General features: G+C 52.3%; 6 protein-coding genes across 6 annotated transcripts; 3 read left to right on the forward strand and 3 right to left on the reverse strand.

Moving 5' to 3' along the window:
• Positions 1 to 2718: 2718 nt before the first annotated feature.
• On the forward strand, positions 2719 to 3155 carry BJX68DRAFT_237087 (uncharacterized protein; the record flags this gene model as incomplete). Its single annotated transcript, XM_071040126.1, has 2 exons — positions 2719 to 2823; positions 2893 to 3155. Coding segments are annotated over 2 exons (235 nt in total), but the record flags the coding sequence as incomplete, so codon positions are not given.
• A 2985-nt stretch (positions 3156 to 6140) lies between these two features.
• Positions 6141 to 7210, reverse strand: BJX68DRAFT_275807 (zinc-binding alcohol dehydrogenase family protein; the record flags this gene model as incomplete). The annotated part of the gene is made up of 1 exon (XM_071047930.1): positions 6141 to 7210. The coding sequence occupies exon 1, from the start codon at positions 7191 to 7193 to the stop codon at positions 6141 to 6143; it is 1053 nt and encodes a 350-aa protein (XP_070899044.1). The 5' UTR covers positions 7194 to 7210.
• A 2333-nt stretch (positions 7211 to 9543) lies between these two features.
• Positions 9544 to 10768, forward strand: BJX68DRAFT_255230 (zinc-binding alcohol dehydrogenase family protein; the record flags this gene model as incomplete). Its single annotated transcript, XM_071043010.1, has 4 exons — positions 9544 to 9877; positions 9951 to 10414; positions 10474 to 10530; positions 10607 to 10768. 4 exons carry the CDS (start codon positions 9544 to 9546, stop codon positions 10766 to 10768), a joined length of 1017 nt encoding a protein of 338 aa, XP_070899045.1.
• An 809-nt stretch (positions 10769 to 11577) lies between these two features.
• On the forward strand, positions 11578 to 13258 carry BJX68DRAFT_237091 (pyruvate dehydrogenase (acetyl-transferring) subunit E1 alpha). Its single transcript, XM_071040127.1, has 4 exons — positions 11578 to 11766; positions 11860 to 11993; positions 12056 to 12510; positions 12561 to 13258. Exons 1-4 carry the CDS (start codon positions 11644 to 11646, stop codon positions 13064 to 13066), a joined length of 1218 nt encoding a protein of 405 aa, XP_070899046.1. The 5' UTR covers positions 11578 to 11643; the 3' UTR covers positions 13067 to 13258.
• Positions 13258 to 15530, reverse strand: BJX68DRAFT_237095 (uncharacterized protein). The gene has a single exon (XM_071040128.1). It carries the CDS (start codon positions 15291 to 15293, stop codon positions 13563 to 13565), a length of 1731 nt encoding a protein of 576 aa, XP_070899047.1. The 5' UTR covers positions 15294 to 15530; the 3' UTR covers positions 13258 to 13562.
• A 185-nt stretch (positions 15531 to 15715) lies between these two features.
• Positions 15716 to 17546, reverse strand: BJX68DRAFT_237096 (mitochondrial 37S ribosomal protein uS4m). The gene is made up of 3 exons (XM_071040129.1): positions 17475 to 17546; positions 16969 to 17400; positions 15716 to 16919 (listed from the first exon to the last, which is right to left on the reverse strand). The coding sequence occupies exons 1-3, from the start codon at positions 17508 to 17510 to the stop codon at positions 15927 to 15929; spliced, it is 1461 nt and encodes a 486-aa protein (XP_070899048.1). The 5' UTR covers positions 17511 to 17546; the 3' UTR covers positions 15716 to 15926.
• Between the last annotated feature and the right edge of the window lie 80 nt (positions 17547 to 17626).

Consider the following 17626-nt stretch of genomic DNA (forward strand, 5'->3'; position numbering starts at 1 on the left):
AAGGACAATGGCACTGTTGGCTTGGCCCTTGTGAGAAAATGCATCATTATGCAAGCATGGAGTAGAGGAGCGCATTAGCCTACTAGGGCATTTTTATGTCACCTTTAGAGGTTAATATGATTAAGCCAAATCAACACCCGGCTGCCCAGAAAGTGTAGTGCTGGAGACTGAGCTAACTCGCCTGGTTCCCTTCTTAAGAAAAAAAAAAAAAGAAACCGAGCAAGACCGCGAATCAGTTTGGGTATCTTGAAAATCGGATCTCGCTCGAGTGGTCACGGAACTAGCATCACCAGTCAGTTCCCATATTATTCTCCTGCCTTGACAACCTGGAAGACAGCTCTGAACACACGGCTGGCTCCCGCACTCTTAAAATGCAGCGCCTCTTGGTGTGGAGCAGGCCGACCCGGAGCATTTAGAACCTTGATATCTAATTGATCATTGGCCAGCAGAACCTTAGCGACGGGAATTCCCAAGAAGAGGGCTAGTCAAGAAGGATTGAGGGATGGAGAGTCTCATTTTCTGATTTAACTTCCTCAAGGGCTCTGTGATTAATACCTTGGACGCATCGAGTGCGTTGAATAGACCCCTTCCACCCCCACCCTCAAAATTCCCAGAGTCAAGCAATGAAGCTATGCATGATGGCTGTGTAGTAGAAATAGGTGGTTCGCACATCATTGCTGACGCAACGCCGAGGCCAGAAGGTTGTAGGTAGTGCATACTTTATAGAGATACAAAAAGTACCACCTATCCCGGGAGCAACTACCCCGGAAACTCTACCAATCAGAGCAACCCACACACAGACGGCCTCCCTCAGGACCTAAAAGTGCAGTGCGCTTAAGGTTCTCCAGCTCGCAACGTTTGACGCATCCCGAGTCCTCCGGATCCTCCGAGTCTGCCTTGCAGTGTACCACGCCAATCTCACCTTCTCAACTTCTCCCGCAGACTAAAAGTGTATTGCACGTGTGCAATATTGCCTGCAGCTGCACTTGGGACTATCCTAGTGCACATCCTCCAAGTCCTCTAAGCTTTCCTTATATTACACCTCCCGACCTTACCATCTTAACTAGCGCTATAGCATAGAAAATGCAGGGCATCCTATTTTTTATAGTGCAGGCACAAGGCTATAAATCAAAAGTCTAAGGGGACAGGCAGCAACCTATTTTTGCAAATAAAGGAACTAAAGGCATGAAAGTTCCTAACTTATGCTAAAAGGAACTCTTATTATCTTATCTTACTCTCTTTGATTATACTACGTGAGGCTTTTCGTCTAACCTAGTTCGCTGCGCAGATCAAGATTGTCGTGCATACACAGTATCAGCTGACCTTTCCTCAATACAACGGTCCCCAGGGTTTAAAAGTGCAGTGTAGACGCGCTAATTCTCTGAGCATTGCCATGCCTAGCAGTCTGCCTCTGAAGTCATTATTATACGCGCTGTCTATAGTATTAGGTATTTACTCTGTATACTATAGTTATTCAATACGCCGTCTTCATGTCAGGAATCCAGGCAGCCGCGAAGGTCAAAGATGCAGCATGATGCGGCCATACTAGCTAATCACAATAACATTAAGCGGCAGGGTGATTTATTCCACATCTAAAATAACCATGGCTCGAGCCCTCATCGGCTTTATCTTCAGCCGCACTGTATACCGCCGTTTGCTGATTTACCCTGGAGTTGGATTCGAACCAACTTCCTGCCCAGTCTAAAATTGCTGTGCATGGCGAAGCTAAGCTCTGTAGTTGTCTGTATCAGCCTGTCGCCCCATGTGCCACCGCTGGATGCACATATTTGGAGACGGGCATCTTCAAGGCTTGCTCTGACATGGCACGGAGCTTCATCGCTATAACTAGCCCTGTAGTCTAAAAATGGAGTGCAATTGAGATTGATTTCTTCCCACAAAGTCAGGTGAATTACGTTCTCATCTAGTATATCCAGTATGGTTTAATACCCTAATAATAAGAAGGAGAAGGCAGACATTAGAGGGTAGCTTTGACCGCGGAATCCAAGACTCGAAAGCAGGTACTATATAGTCTATAGTGTATTAGCGACCTTTTGCGCATTCCATCATAGTCCTTTCGTCGAAATGTGACATCTTCCCCTCATTCAACTCCTCCCAGTGTCTAGAAGTGCAGTACATGTGGCAAGGCTAAGCTCAGCTGCCCACTCCTAGTGCTTACTAGTACAACCGGCTTCGGGGCCTAAAAATGCAGTGTTGAAGGGCCAACACACCATTATTAGTTCAGCACACCATTATTGGTTCAACAGGTGAACTTCCACCCGAGATCAAGAAAGGGATAGCAGGCAGCCATGTAAGCAGCGCAATGAGGAGTCCAGTGGAGGTTTCAACCCCTTGTGTTCGATCACCCGCCGTCCCGCTGGGTAAGTTTATGGCTGCGGAACATGTCGTCGATGCCAGAAACCGGCTAGTCCTTTACATTATGCCGTGGCACGGAGGACTGGCATTCTACTAACGTTCCATACCTTGTCCTCCACTTTGGCGAGCAAAGCTCGGAACCTAGAAACGGAGTACCTCCATTACTGTCGCAACTTTGCGAGGAACCCGCGACGTACACCGCGAGGAAGGGAGTCCAAGCCCATAGTCTCGGGTCCGCATCACGGACTATCTCACATGATGCCACATAAGCGGATCCACCCTCTCCTCTACCTTAAAAAGTGCAGTACACGAGCGCTAGGAGCCTGGAGCAAGTGTTCGTCGGATCATGGATGTAACAATGTGTATCCTCCTTGGCGCCCCTTGCTCTGCTCTCGTCCGTGCGTCTGATACGGATTATGCATTGGCGGTTTTCCATGAGTTGCACGTTGAGTATGTATTACCTTTGTCCATCTATTTGGATTTGTTTAGAGGGATGTCTTGCTGATTGGTTGTGTCTAGTTGCTCCGGTTACTACAGCGCCGGGCAGTGTGGTCAGTGTGAGATCTTGATCGACTGCGAGACCAACGGCGATGTCCAGAACTGCAAGTTGGCTCAGAGCCCTCTTACTGTCACTCTCACTGGTCAGTGAGCTTTTATGTAAAGCAGGCATTGCTTGGACCAGGTTCTTCATGTCTGTTTTGAGATCAAGTCTTTATCGAGTAGGGTTTCTAGAATCTCGAGCATGTGCTTATAGACAAGCTTTCGAGCTACCTACGATGGAGGAGGTACAATAGGACTTTCATTAAACACTGATTTGATAGAAAAGACTTCCACTTCCACTTGTAATGACCTAGGTAGCACCGGAAGAAACTAGATTCGTGCAGATACAACAGAAGTGATACCTTAGATAGCTATTTGGCGATACCCAGCTTGGGGCGGACAGACGGCTGCGATATTGATGATATCTGCTTTATCCACGTACCGACTGATATGTCGGCATGTAGAAGGACTAGTCAGAAGCACTTTGAGCAACGGGCCCTCATCCAGCTTTACAACTTTGTTGAGGCTCCTGGCGATTGTACAGGCATCTTTCCGACGCCCATTGTCTTCGAAATAGCTGATGGCGTCGATGACACAAACCACGATGGCTGTATCCGGAAGTTGGGAGATGAGCGAACTGAAAACTGAACAGAGCACAAGGGGCTCGTCGGACCGGATCTTGTCTAATAGACCTGTGACAGAAGATATCTTGGAAGGCGGCCACTGAGAGAGTAACTGACCAATGAGGCCGTGCATGAGTGAGACAGGATGAGCGTTCGGATCCTTTCGCCAGTTGATGTTCTCGCCGCAGAAGACGTATACTGGAATTATGGAATCCTCGGTGCTGGCAAGTGACGAGATGAGTTGGGCACAAACGTAAGACATTGCTGACCGGGCGTTGTTTTCGCCATTGCCATTAACGACGACCAAGTCGGATACTGGATTTGTTAGCCACGCCATAAGCCGTTGGTGCTGAAAGATTGTCGCTGCCCTGTGCTCTTCAGCGAGGGGGAGATCTCGGACGATTCTCTGACATGAGGTAAGATCTCGTTCGTAAAGACTTGGCTTATAGATAAGTTGCTCAAGGATTGTTCCTGGGTCGATTGACGCTTTTCGCGGGCGTCGAGCCTTGGCCACTGCATGTGAATGCTCAGGTACATATCATTGAGGATGACACAGGATGGAGCTTACCAGATACCCGAGCATCCTTCATCTGGTCCTCAAAGCTTGCTTGAACCTTGTTTAAGAGGTTTGACTGCTGTGCAGCAACAGCCTCTTGCTCACGCGCGATTCGCTGAATTTCCCGGCGAAGTTCCTGACGAAGGTCTTCTACTTGCGTAGATATGGCCCTATTTCCCAACCTGACTGGTATTTTTCAATAAACTTCTGTGGCCCGGCATCATCTGAATAGCATGCCACTCACGGTCCTTGAATCCATCGCTAGCCTCTTGCCTTCTCAGAGCAAGTCTCTGGTCGACATCTTTCAGAGTGGACATGGCGCAACGACTAGCCGTATCGTTGAAGTCTGAGACCCGGGCCTCTATAGCCTCAATCCTTTCCACCAGATCTTCATTATAATTGGTTTGCTTCCAGACAGCTTTGAATGATTTGCCTAGTTGCTGTCTCAGTTTAATCGTTTGTAGCACGGGATGGGTAATCACATACTCGCTGCCCGTCCTTTGAACCACGTCAGAATGCCTTCCAAGGCGTCAAGAATGGACACGTATAGTGCGGATGTTCGACGGTGCATATCTTCGCTCTCGTAGAAAATGGAGAGTGTAGCGGTTATCTTTGAGAGGGTGTCCGGAAAGCTCTCCAGGGCATCCATGACCTCTTTGCGGACCTCGCCAACGTGCTGCGCAGCCTAATCGCGGCAAATGGGGCACTGTCAGCTATATGAGCCAGAGTTGTATAGTCGGTCATCATCACTTACTACGAATATCAATTTCAGCGCCCCACACAAGGTAGCCGTAAAAACTGATGAGCTCGGGATAAGCTCCAAGAAAGCACAGCATGAGCCATTGGCATTGCTAAACTTGCGGAATCCCGACCGAATTCCGCCCCAGATCCCGCGCGTGTTGCTTGAACCTGGTATGCTTCGACACTCGCATCGATGACCCTGTGTACTTCGTCCCAACTGTGCGCGTCCCGGATACTGAGGTTGGCCTTGTATTTGGGCTTCGCCACGGCATCGTATTGCTCCATGGACTCCAAGAACTTTTGACGAGCTTCGTTCGACTCGGTGTAGAGGGATTCGACGTTACTGTGTATAGAAGTTTGGTCAGTTAGTTCCAATGGCAGTGTCTCCTTCCCAAAGTGAAAGCTCACATAGGCTCCCATCGCCCCTTCTCTTTATTGTATCGGCAATTGGACTTGGACGTGCTCAGCGCCTTGGACACCTGCTTGTCTTTGTCGAGCCCGCTCATGAACGCAAGCACTGCTCGACGGACTTGGGGCTTCTGGTAGATCTGTTGGTCATAGTCGGCTGCCAAGTACCCGGATATTCTTTTCCTAACCACGAACTGAGTCGGAGCGCTTGAAGAAGCCTTCAAGTCCCGCATCCACATCGCCCACTACTACCCACCACCAAGTCGATAGTTCATACTACAAGTGTGGAACTCGTGCCTCACACAGATCAATCGGCAGAACGCTCAGCGCGAGACACCGGTTGCGTTCGACCGGGGCAAGCTTCTCGAATTTGCCGAAGAGCAATACAACAGTGACACCCCCTGGAATGGGCGACAGATTCGCAACGCCTTTCAGACTGCCATCGCGCTGGCCGAGTACGAGCGGGCCGAGAAGCGACACGAGAAATTGCGCAAATACAATGTGGAGGACGAGGGCGAACTGCCTGATTCCACTCGTCGCCGGTTCCAGAACAGGTTTGCAAAGGTCCCATTGGCCAAAAGCCACTTCAGGCAGGTCGCGACGGCATTCGCCAAGTTTGAGAGCTATATGTTGGATGTGCAGCAGCAGACCGATGCCGAGAGGGCCGGGATTGACGGCCTGCGCGCGGATGGCTGGAATCCAAATGAAGGGAGTCCAATGGCTCAATCCTCTGCTTCGCTAGGAAAGGCCAGGGGTCTCAGGTTAGGGCGTGTGAACCCTGCCATGAAGAAGAATACTCGGGATGATTCCTACAAGGATGATGACTCAAATCATGATTCGGGGTCAAGTTCTGATGAGGGCTTGGAAGACTTGCCACTACGTGGTGTATAGGTTGAAGCTCAAGGAGTGTCTGCTATATTATACACAAGCTTCTCTCCGCTGACCTTGCCCTCCCTCAACAGCTGCAGTCCATCCAATATTCCATCTAATCCCCGATTGCAGGCCCTGCGAGGATGTACCATGACCTTTCCACTCGCCAGCAGATCCTCAAAGATACCACAGAACTTTTCCATGAACGTTCTGTCATCCGGCTGAGCGGGAATCTCCTTTGGGCCAAAGATGAACCGTTCACCAAACACCGTATACGCCATCGTAGATCGGCTCTGAATATTCTCGCGCTCGATCTTGATGGGTAGAAGCGAGCTATACTCGCCTCCCTTGGAGGAAAGTGCAAGATCACAGTACTTTGCACTGCTTTCCACCGATACAGTATCAAGCGCCATGGTCAGCCCATCGTTCGTCTGCGCCCTTATCGCACTCGCAGAACCCAGCTCATTATAGTCAAAAACCGCATCAGCACCAAGCCCTTTGACGCGATCAAAATGTTGAGGCGAGCACGTAGTAAGAACCTCATACCCAGACAACTTTGCAAACTGAATCGCCAATGTCCCCGTCGCCGTCGATCCCCCATAAACCAATACCTGCTTCCTTTCTTTTCCGTTCACAGGCTTGGTCGGCAACGCAAGGCCCAAACTCCGATAAAGCCCCAGCGCAGACGTGCTAACACCCAACCCCACCGTCGCCGCCTCCTGAAAGCTCATCCCCTCGGGAATCCTATACTGCAGATCCCCCTTGACGAGGATATACTCCGCGAAGGCCCCTACCTCCGGGTGGAGGGTATTCGACCCATGCACGAATCCGCAGATCCGATCACCCTTCTTGAAGGGCTTTTTGACGGCTGTACCGACTTCGATGACGACTCCGGCGTAGTCGCACCCTACCAGCACGCCAGGGGGCGCGAGGAAGTCGATGTGTTTCCAGTCTGTCGGATTCAATGCGACGCTGGTGGTCTTCACGAGAATTTCGTCATTGCGGGGGGTCGGGATGTGTCTGTCGTGTACGACTTGGGCGGTTTTGTTCGTGGTGGTTATGACTGCTTTCTGAGTTGCCATGGTGGGTTGGTTTGAATATAGGGAGGGTATGTGGGATGTTTCAAATTGGCTTGTGGTGAAACCCGGGCAATTGCTGGTTATATACTCTGAGAGTTTGTCCAGGTCCGCTGCTCACTCTATATACGTTGATTACAAACAATAGGACCCTACAAGGTCCTCTCTCGTTGTCCAGCTTAACTCCGAAGCCCCGGGGCCGTTTCTGGGATACCCACATAGAGAGCACTTTTCTACCCAATGAGATTTGTTCTGTAAGCAGCTTAATTTACCCAGTACAAACTGTTCCATTTGAACATCCTTGAGTAAACCCCGCTCTGTCGACCCAACCCCCCTACGTAGTGCGACTTCCATAATCGACTTTGCCACGTTCCGCAATATTCTACGATTACTAGTGTGTCCAGCTTTCTTTGGCATTTGCCGCGTGAAAAAAAGCTGTAGTAGTTTGTAAATTGAATACACTCACGAGACTGGAGTGGATATAATGGCAGCCGGCCAGTACGCTACTAGAAGCTCCAACTTTAGACTTGAGATTGCCGATTTGATAGACCGTAGAATAATTCTGCAAGCATAGTCTGGCCATTGCGATGAGCTTTTGTGCTTGTAGCCCAAATCTTCTACTTTCAATCACATAGAAGGAATATAGATACGTTTAATTAGGCAGAAGCTCCGGACACCCCCTCAGAAACCACCTCCACTTCCTCGCAATTCCTCGGTAACCTCCCAATTCTACGGCTCCCAGGGAGGCCCCCACACAAGGGTCGTCGCATTCCTACTCCGTGTATCCCAAAACGCTGTGAGATCATGGCACAGCTTGTCGTCGTCTAGTTACGTCCCCGGCAAGGATCATGTTATTGCGCATTTGTGGGAAGGGGAAGATGTCGAGCCAGGGGTCGTGCGGGGCTGTGCGTTGGAGGGATGTTGGGTGGAGGCTTTGTTTGGGGGATGGCCATTCTTCCTGAGAAAAGTTGTTGATGATGTTGCTGGTGTGGGTCGGCCATACTGAAGATCGAGATTGTATTGTCCTGGCACATCCATTCGACTGTCATGCATGCCTAGTGCAAGCCAATTCTCGTATGCTGCGCGTAGGACGTCTAGTCGGTTTAGATTGAGGAGGAGGTCTGTTCGCGGTGAGCCCGCGATATATGCTGTTAGGGCTCGTTTCTTGAACTGCGCGTCATGAGCTCGTGCAGATTTGGTGGGGCGAATGCGCATTGAGTATGTTGGGCTTCGGAAAGAGGGCATGTTATCGAGTCGCAGTGTGCGAGGTCATGGACTGTGCTACTACTCATAGTAATAATACTATTGGTAGGAGGAGTAAGATCATGACGCTGCTGCGCAGCAGACAGAATCAATGCCCTGCCTGTCTGCGCTCCCTTTGTATTCGAGCTTCTCGACGTAGCCCTGCAGAACGGTTAGTCTTACTATACCAAGCGTGTACATCTGTCTACATCGGACAATCTGATGGGCCATGGATCCTCACGGTAAGCTCGTTGATTCAGACGATTCTGCAATCTCCGGCTCGTGGCGGGATTAGTAACGCCTGTCCAGTCGCCCTCGCGATTGGCCAGTGTTGAAGTTTCTGTATCTTCATTGCTGACAAGTCTGGGTTCATTGGCTGCGAGATGTTTGAATTCTCCAGGTTTCAAGGTGGGAATGCTTGTGATGTCTTGAAGTTGACGTTGATGATCCCGAGTTGAGTTCATGCGGGAACCATTTGCTCTTTGGATTTCAAGCTTATGCAGGTTGCTTACAGGTCAATGCTTATTGGATAAGAAAAGCTTGAAGACCCATCTGCTGGAGCCCAAGTGGGACGTCAGACCCATATTTTCTCTCTTCCATACTATGTACACCCAGCTTTTGTTGCAGTATACAACGTAAGTGCAGGGGAAAGCTCGATTTATGACACATAGGTATCTTCGGTTTTCTTAGCACTCTTTTTTTTATTGGTTCTAGTAGCCATATCTGCTCTTAATTTACTTTTAGGGTTCCCATCAATCACGGTCACCCGGGCACTATAGATCGAATACCATATACGGCATTAAGGCTGTAGACCGTACTTAAGTCCGATATTGGGTCCTGCCACAGGAACACCATCAAAGTAGTGTTACGGTAACTTGACTGATCCAGCTCGAGCTCCTGCACGAATACTTGAGTGGGTCAAGTAAGCAGCAGCTTAATATCGACCCCAATCCAATATGCATCTGGTTCACCACGAAGAATGGCATCCAAGTCAGTCCATGACAAATTACAAAGACCTTTCGGAACAGTATAGAAGGCGAGCTCCTTATGGCAATGCTTGAGAGTATCTCCATCACTCTCACCATCTATCCCACGAGTTCAGTATACACACAACATGTCCACCCACCCAGCAATCACAGCAACCGGCATCAAACAGCCTCTGACTATAATTAACGTCCCAACACCCGAACTTCAGCAAAATGAAGTCCGCGTTCGAATCGAATGGGTTCCTTCCGCACCCCTGGATGTCTACCAGGTCGATGCCGGGCTGATGGCTCAATTCCCGCAGTGTCTCGGCGACAGCGGCGCGGGGACCGTGGTGGCTGCCGGACCGGGTGTTGAGAGCCTGCGTGTTGGCGATAAGGTCTTTGGGATCTTCTTCCATAATGAGAAGGAGAGGGGGCAGCAGGTTTTTGTTACTGCGCCCGAGCATTTGTTTGGGAGGATTGGTATTTCCTGATCATTTTTCTGGGCCTATGTTGCTTGCGTCCACGGATACATAGAGGCCATGATGCTGACAAGCATATCAGGTACCCGAGGGCGTTTCTCTTGCTGCTGTAGCTGCGTTGCCAACAAACTTCACAACAGCATTCTACACTCTGTCCGACAAGCTCGGCCTCAGCCTCACCTGGCCGCGTTTCGAAGAATTCTCCTCTGGCGACAAAGACACGCCGACCCTCCTCTGGGGCGCCGTCAGCTCCGTGGGCCAATTCGCGGTCCAAATCCTCAAGCACTGGGGCTACACGAACGTCATCGCAACTGCGTCTCCCAAGCACCATGAGAAGATCAAGGGCTACGGCGCAAAGCATGTCATCGACTATAACGCCCCTGACGCCGTTGACTCGATTATCAGGATCCTAGAAACAGAGAGCCCGTCCGTCCTTGTTCGTGCTTTCGATTGCGTGGCCTCGAAGTTCGGGTCCCTGCAGCATATTGCCCAGATTGCAAGTTTGCCCGGCTCAGTTGTTGCGGCTGTTCTTCCTGTTGTCATTCGCGCGCCTTCGGATAAGGAGGGATCCATCTGTCAGCGGATGTTGCTGGGGAGGCACCTTGGGCGTCTGGTGTCGAGTTTCATTGCGTTGTAAGCTATGCATATGAGGCGGTATGTGAACTGCCCTCTTCTCTTCGCACATTCATTTCCTGTTTGGCCTTCAAAATAACTGACTTTATGATGATAGAATGCTTTCTTGAAAGACCATCTCCAGCCAGATATTGTACCTGCCCTTCTCACCTCAGGTGCCATTGAGCCAAACAAGTACCGGGTAGTTGAAGGCAACTCGCTTCTACAGAGGGCTAGTACTGCTATGGATACCTTGAGGAGCGGCACAGTTAGTGGCTAGAGACTTTTTTGGAGGGTCTGGACAGAAGAGGAATTTCCGCAGTTCAAGCAGACTGGGTCCATAAAGGCGCGAATGCAGAATCGTGATTATTCGGTGCAGTTGAACTGCGACACCTCTGACTCTGATCCCGGTATGAAGGGGGTAGGAAGTTATATGACCATTTTCTCATGATTTGCCGATATGGCAACTATAGCCCTATGTCCCGGGCATTGTATAGCAGCACTTCAAGTTTGTACCTAGCTTTTCCCAACTTATCTGAAAGCCCATCGCACGAGATTTCCTCGCATTGGTCTTCGTCGCAATCACCCATGCGTTCTCTTAAATTGAACCAAGAGGCAGATATTTTTTTTGCATGATGGAATAGCAGGGTGCTGTGTCTTCTTATGGACAAGAACGACATTTTGCTTACGCCAACAATCTAGAGCGGTTGGAAGGCCAATTAAGCCCGGAATAGTTCAGGTTTCGCGTAGTATCAGTTGTGCAGGGTAAATCTGGGTCTGTGAGAGACGCGGCCGGATAAGCGCCGTCATGACGTTGGGAATATCATTTCAGCTCTGATAGAATGCAGTCAAGACAATGATAGGATACCGACTGAGATCCAAGCGACCGTTGCCTCGCATCGAGGAGTCTGGTGTCTGATAGGAGGAGAAATCGCCTGCTTTTCCGACTCACTTGGAGTCGGCCCGGGCTTAGTCACTCACCGGTCGACTCAAGGGAATCGGGCTTATCTAAGTCCGGCGCCCGAAACGGGCTAGCGCGGCCGGAAAGTTCCTGCGTTCCCAACATCTCCGACTGTTGTTGAAAGATAACCCATCCCCGTCTCACTCCCTCTGCTCCTCCCCTCCTCCTCAATTGGACCCTGACCGCCGTCCATCATGTTGTTCAGAACCGCGTGGGCCCGTCAAGCCGCGCCCTTGAGGCGCAAGGCTTTTGCTCCCCTTGCCCGCCGCTCCGTCACCACCGACGCCGCCTCGTCGCATGCTGAAAATATCCCAGAGGTCGGTACCAGCTATCCCGAGTGCTGAAAATTGCGCAATCGCCGCCAACACTGCTGGAAATTTGAATGCTGACGCGCTCTCGCGATGCTGTAGGAAGAGGACAAGCCCTTTACCGTCCGCCTTTCCGATGAGAGCTTCGAGACTTATGAGATCGACCCTCCTCCTTACACCCTGGAGGTGACCAAGAAGGAGCTGAAGCAGATGTACTACGACATGGTTGCTGTGCGGTACGACGGACTTTTTCATTCTTGCGGATAAAATCAATATCAATACTAATACCCGATTCCAGACGCATGGAAATGGCCGCCGATCGTCTGTACAAGGAGAAGAAGATCAGAGGTTTCTGCCATCTGTCGATCGGCCAGGAAGCCGTCGCCACCGGTATCGAACACGCAATCAGCCGCGACGACAAGATTATCACAGCCTACCGATGCCACGGTTTCGCTCTGATGCGTGGTGGTACCGTCCGCTCGATCATCGGAGAGCTGCTCGGCCGCCGCGAGGGTATCGCCTACGGAAAGGGTGGTTCCATGCACATGTTCGCCCCCAACTTCTACGGTGGTAACGGTATCGTCGGTGCCCAGGTCCCCGTTGGTGCCGGTCTTGCTTTTGCCCAGCAGTACAACGAGGAGAAGGCTACCAGTATCGTTCTGTACGGTGATGGTGCTTCCAACCAGGGTCAGGTTTTCGAGGCTTTCAACATGGCTAAGCTCTGGAACCTTCCCGTTCTTTTCGGTTGCGAGAGTATGTTTCATTGTCTCTGGTTCTTGATCAATTCTAACTCACGAGCGCAGACAACAAGTACGGTATGGGAACCTCCGCCGCTCGCTCCTCCGCCTTGACCGAGTACTACAAGCGTGGTCAGTACATCCCCGGTATCAAGGTCAACGGCATGGACGTCCTGGCCACCAAGGCCGCCGTCAAGTACGGCAAGGACTACGCCGTCGCCGGCAACGGCCCCCTCGTCTTCGAGTACGTCACCTACCGCTACGGTGGCCACTCCATGTCCGACCCCGGCACCACCTACCGCTCCCGCGAGGAGATCCAGCGCATGCGCAGCACCCACGACCCCATCGCGGGTCTCAAGCAGAAGATCCTCGACTGGGGCGTCATGACCGAGGAGGACCTCAAGGCCCTCGACAAGTCCGCCCGCGCCTTTGTCGACGAGGAGGTTGCCATCGCTGAGAAGATGCCCGTCCCCGACACCACCCCCCGCATCCTCTTCGAGGACATCTACGTCCGTGGCTCCGAGCCCCGATGGATGAGGGGCCGTACCGTCGACGAGACCTTCTACTACTAAACTAGTTTCCTTTTCTTCTTGCATAGAGTGAGAGAAAGAGGGGGGTTGCGTTCTCTTGAGTAGTGAAAAGTGGGGAGAGAACGGATCGTGTCATACTTATCTATCCCATCAACATAACGTTTACTTTGTATAATTTAGCCGGATTTCGTTTGCATTGGGTTCTCCTGTAGCAAATATACTATTGGAGCTCTGCCTTTCTACTTCTAGTAGTATTTCATAGGACTAGTATGCTCGTGCTGTAGAGGTGAGTAAGGTTATATGTATAAACCTTGAAAAGGTACCGCGATGCAATCATAACCCAGAGCAGAACAGGAAACAGCAATAGAGGTATCATAAACGCAAACCCAAAGACCAACACCAGAAAAGCAACACAAGACACGACAATCAACCCATGAATGGACCCAGCCATACCCATAATCATAACGATAAGTGATAACGAGGTTAGAAAAAAAAAAAAGCAAAAGTAAAGGAACAACTCGACCTCGTAGAAAAGAGATCAGGAAGGTTCCTGCCTCAGCATCTCGAGTATCATCTCCTGCGTGCGCTGTACAGAATCCAGCTTTTCCTCAAGCACCGCGCGCTCCTTATCCCACTCCGCGCGGAGATCAACCATCATCTCTCTCCGCAGGTCCTCTTTTAAACGGGTCAGAGTTGCAGTTGCAATGTCGTCTGCTCCTAACGTTCCGGAATCTCCGCCAAGGCCGCTGAAGGCGTCGGCGTCAGTTTGGGATTGTGAGGGTTGTTGTTGTTGTTGAGCGGGTTGCTGAGATTGTGTTGGGGCGGTGTTGTTATCTTTGGCTTCGAAGTGCTTGTTTAGTTTTCCGAGGGTTTCGAGGACGGCGGTCATGATCGTGTTGTCTGGTGCTGGGGCTGGTGGTGCGCTGCGCTGCGTGTGCTGGGTGTAGGGTATTGAAGAGGGAGCTTGCTGTACTTGTGTTTGCGAGAACATGGTGTCGAAGCCTGGCGGTAACCGGACGGGGGTTACAGTGGTGGATGTCGTTGGTGGTGCAGGGTGGGATTGAGTGTGGGTTACCATTGGGCTGTTGCTGCTACTTGAGGGCGCTTGCCAGGCTTCTGTATTCGGTGCGGTTGCGGTTGAGTTGGTGAGGTCCCATGCTCCGTCCGTCGTGATGGTGGCGGTAGGCGTGGTGACAGTCCACTTGCGTTTCCGCGGTCTCCGCGAGTCTCGTTTCTCGATCCGCGCCGCTTCAGCCTCTTCCCAGCGCTGCCAGGTCGGGATCCAGGCGTCGACGACGGCGCGCCATCGCGGGTTCGACAGGTCGTCTGCCTCTGTTGTCCCCTTGTCGCGCTGCTCCTCGAGGAACTTCATGCGCTGCTTCGTGACAATCTCGACCTTGCGCCGAACAGAGTGCCATGAGTAGGGATGCTTCTGGCCGCGTGTAAACTCCGTCGTCACCGTCATCCACCATTTGCAGAGGTTACTGCGACGGCCGAAGTCGGCGGCGTGCCGGTTACAGATCTCGAAGAGGGAGACCTCCTCCTTTGTCGTGAGGCGTTTGCCGTGCTTCCGCGGGGTGAGGCCCGACTGCGCATCTTTCCCCGTCGTACTCTCCCCCAGTAACTCGACATCACCATCATCGTCACCCCTCCCCACACCAACAAGGCCATTCCGCCCGGACGAGAACTCCGGCTCCCCCAATGCATCCGCCCCGCTCACATCCCTCGTCCCCGACGTCGTCTCCCCAGGACTCTCAGACCGATCACTCTCCTCGCTCTCCACAGACTCTACCACAGGCCCAACCCCAACACCAACATTCACACTCCCCGGATTCACCAACGGCGGCGGCGGCGCCCTCGTCACATCAATGACAGACGCCTGCGCATGCGAATGCCCGCCCTGCTGCTGCGGATGCTGCAGCCTGAGTCCCGACGAGATGGTCGGCAGCGACGCCGCATTGTGGTTGTGGTTGTGATGCTGGTTATGCGAGCGCGTAGTAACCATACTGGGCAGCCAGCGCATCTGCGACATGGTGTATGAGGACTGCGAGGAGGCCTGGGTGTGGGAGGGGGCGCCTCCGCCACCACCAGCGCCGCCGCCGACACCGCTAGGGTCCAGGTCCATTCTTGATGCTGCCCCCGGGACGCTCGATACGGAAGTCACGGTTGACGGTGCGGCGTTGCCGTGGTGCGTGTGTTGCCCGTGGTGGGCGTGTGGGTGTGGGTGGTGCGCGTGGCCATGGTTATGGGCGCTCCAGGGGTTGTACATTGCCCCCGTTCCTTTCTGCGTGTCTATATCTCTATCGCTTCTTTGATGGTGGTGGTTTGGTCGGCGGTTCGGTCGTTTCGTCTTGACTCGGGATGTGGAGGGTCGTCTCGAGTCTAGGGGGGAAGGGGGGAGGATGGACTCGGAGGAAGTATATGCACGCCCCGAAGGACTAGACGACGCTCAACCAGACTCGAACGAGGAAGCAAGTCGACTCGAGGTTGAAAGCACGATAGTAAGTTCAAGTTGCGGGATGAAGAGTGAAAAAACTCCCGTGAGGTTTTGCAATTTCGTTGCGGGACCGGCTTGGCGGGGAATTTGGGCGGACAGGGGCGTATTATTACCGTCTGGTGCCGCCCGCAAAGGCGATTTTTCATCCAATTTGAAAGTGTCCACATTGGATCCGTTTACCCCCTCGGTCAAGGTTTGAAATCTAGTAGTCTCTTGAGATTCCTCACTACTATGAGATAGGATGTAATATCGTCTAGATTGCTTAATTTACATATACCGTACGTCAGCAGGCTGTTCACAATTGATGGACCCATGGCCACTCGACAAACAAAATGTGCGCCAAATCCCAGTAATACAGAAGGCGAAGCGAAGAAGGAGGAGAATAACAAAGGTATTACAAGAAGTCTAACGCCGTCTCAGGTACCAATGGTAGGCGCCAGTCGATATTTCCTCACTGAACGGTGTCGGTACTTCTGAAAATCCGGGTCGGGCAACGGGGTGTCGTACATAGACGGCCGCGCAGATGTTCTGATTGACCTCCAGGTACCGCGGAATAAACGCAAAGGCGTTCATATAGTCGCGGGGTCTCCAGGGGGTAGCGTAAGGCTTGGAGCTATCAACGGGGTTGTCACGCATCTGGACGAGGGCGCGCTTGAGCACGTCGATTTCAGTCCACGTCAGCTCTGATACGTCCACCTTCTCGTCTGGGTTTAATGTAGCCTGGCGGAAGGCTTCTGTGAGGGCGTCTGTGGGCTTGTCTTCGTTGGCAGCAGCTGCGGCGCCCTCGGTGGCTTCGGCGAGTTCGCTAGCTTCAGCATCCTTGGTAGCTTCGACTTCGGCGGCCTTGGTTTCGGTGGTTTCGGGACCCTCAGTGTCCTTGGACTCGGATGCGGCCTTCGCATCATCCTCTGTCGCCTTCTTGTTCTGTGCGTCCCTCCTCGAGGCCTGCTTGGCGTTGAGAAGGGTCAAGATTTCAGAAAACTGAGCCTCAAGGTTGCCGGCTTGTGTTTCGGTGATGCTGGATCGCGACATGACACGACGGACAGCCTTTTGGAAACCGCGCAGTTCCTGCTTGCGCTTGCCCGCCATAACTGTCTTGTTGTCCGACATAATGTTCTTGGCATGAGAGATCATCTGTTGCAGCGTCTTGCGGGTGTCGAGGGGCTCGGCTTCCTTGGTTTCGGATTCGGGGGTCGCCTCGTCCTCCTTTGCCTCCTCTGCGGCTTCCTCTGCAGCCTTCTCGGCAGCTTCGGCCTCGGCCTTTGCAGCGAGTTTCTTCTCGAGGCGAGCCTCGCGACGGTCGTACTTGTTCTTCGGTGCACCGGTCGCGAACATGACACGCTCAGGGTCAACCTGGAACATATCACCGGGGTTCAGGAGGTAGCCGGGGTGTCGCATCTAGATCGGTCAGATGTACTCCACACCAAAACCAAGGAGAGATAACTACCTTCTTCCCATTAACCGTCACAGCCCCATGCACAACGAATTGCCTCGCCTGTCTCGTACTGCTCGCAAACAGCGCCCGGAAGATAGCCACATCCAGCCGACGCTCCAACGGAGCATATGTCATGGACGTATATGGCGTGTCCTGGACAGTGTTGCGCTCGCCCTCCGTCGGCTCAAGCCCTGCTCCACGACCAGCAGCGGTCGCTGATCCGTCATCGGCTGCCATTCGGCGGGGGTTCATAGGGATGACACTGCGGACGCGGCGGTTGAACATGCGCTCCCATTGACTCTCGCGGACTTGCTCGCCGTGGTAGGCACGGGTCATGGACTTGGCCGACCATTTCTGTTGGAAGAATGTTTGGCGCTTGACTCCGCGCTCCTTGAGGCGTTGGAGGTTATACAAGTTCCATTTGCTCCATGATTGTCGAATTTTCTGAGCAGTTAGTTTGGGCCGCCTCAGAGTCGGAAAGGAAACAATTAGCTTGGGATAGGATATGACAAGCGTACCGGGTATTTCAACGCCGTAGTAGCCCTATTCCTCATTCTGGCGAGTCTGGCGTGGCCTCTTGTCTGCTCCCGAATCGTCCTGCTTCACTCCATCCTCTTCCGCCGGGCGCCAAAACTTCACAAGCCTCACGTGAGCGGTCAGCACATGACAT

The sequence above is a fragment of the Aspergillus pseudodeflectus genome (genome assembly GCF_044049435.1).
Source record: "Aspergillus pseudodeflectus strain CBS 756.74 chromosome Unknown BJX68scaffold_21, whole genome shotgun sequence".
In the NCBI taxonomy this organism is placed as follows: Eukaryota; Fungi; Ascomycota; class Eurotiomycetes; order Eurotiales; family Aspergillaceae; genus Aspergillus; species Aspergillus pseudodeflectus.

Coding starts and splice junctions, on each gene's coding strand:
- BJX68DRAFT_237091 (XM_071040127.1), top strand. CDS start 11,644: ATGTTGTTCAGAACCGCGTGGGCCCGTCAAGCCGCGCCCTTGAGGCGC. Junction 11,767..11,859: donor ATGCTGAAAATATCCCAGAG/GTCGGTACCAGC, acceptor GCGATGCTGTAG/GAAGAGGACAAGCCCTTTAC. Junction 11,994..12,055: donor TACGACATGGTTGCTGTGCG/GTACGACGGACT, acceptor ACCCGATTCCAG/ACGCATGGAAATGGCCGCCG.
- BJX68DRAFT_237095 (XM_071040128.1), bottom strand. CDS start 15,293: ATGTACAACCCCTGGAGCGCCCATAACCATGGCCACGCGCACCACCCA.
- BJX68DRAFT_237096 (XM_071040129.1), bottom strand. CDS start 17,510: ATGAGGAATAGGGCTACTACGGCGTTGAAATACCCG. Junction 17,401..17,474: donor CTACGGCGTTGAAATACCCG/GTACGCTTGTCA, acceptor CTAACTGCTCAG/AAAATTCGACAATCATGGAG. Junction 16,920..16,968: donor TGACGGTTAATGGGAAGAAG/GTAGTTATCTCT, acceptor TGACCGATCTAG/ATGCGACACCCCGGCTACCT.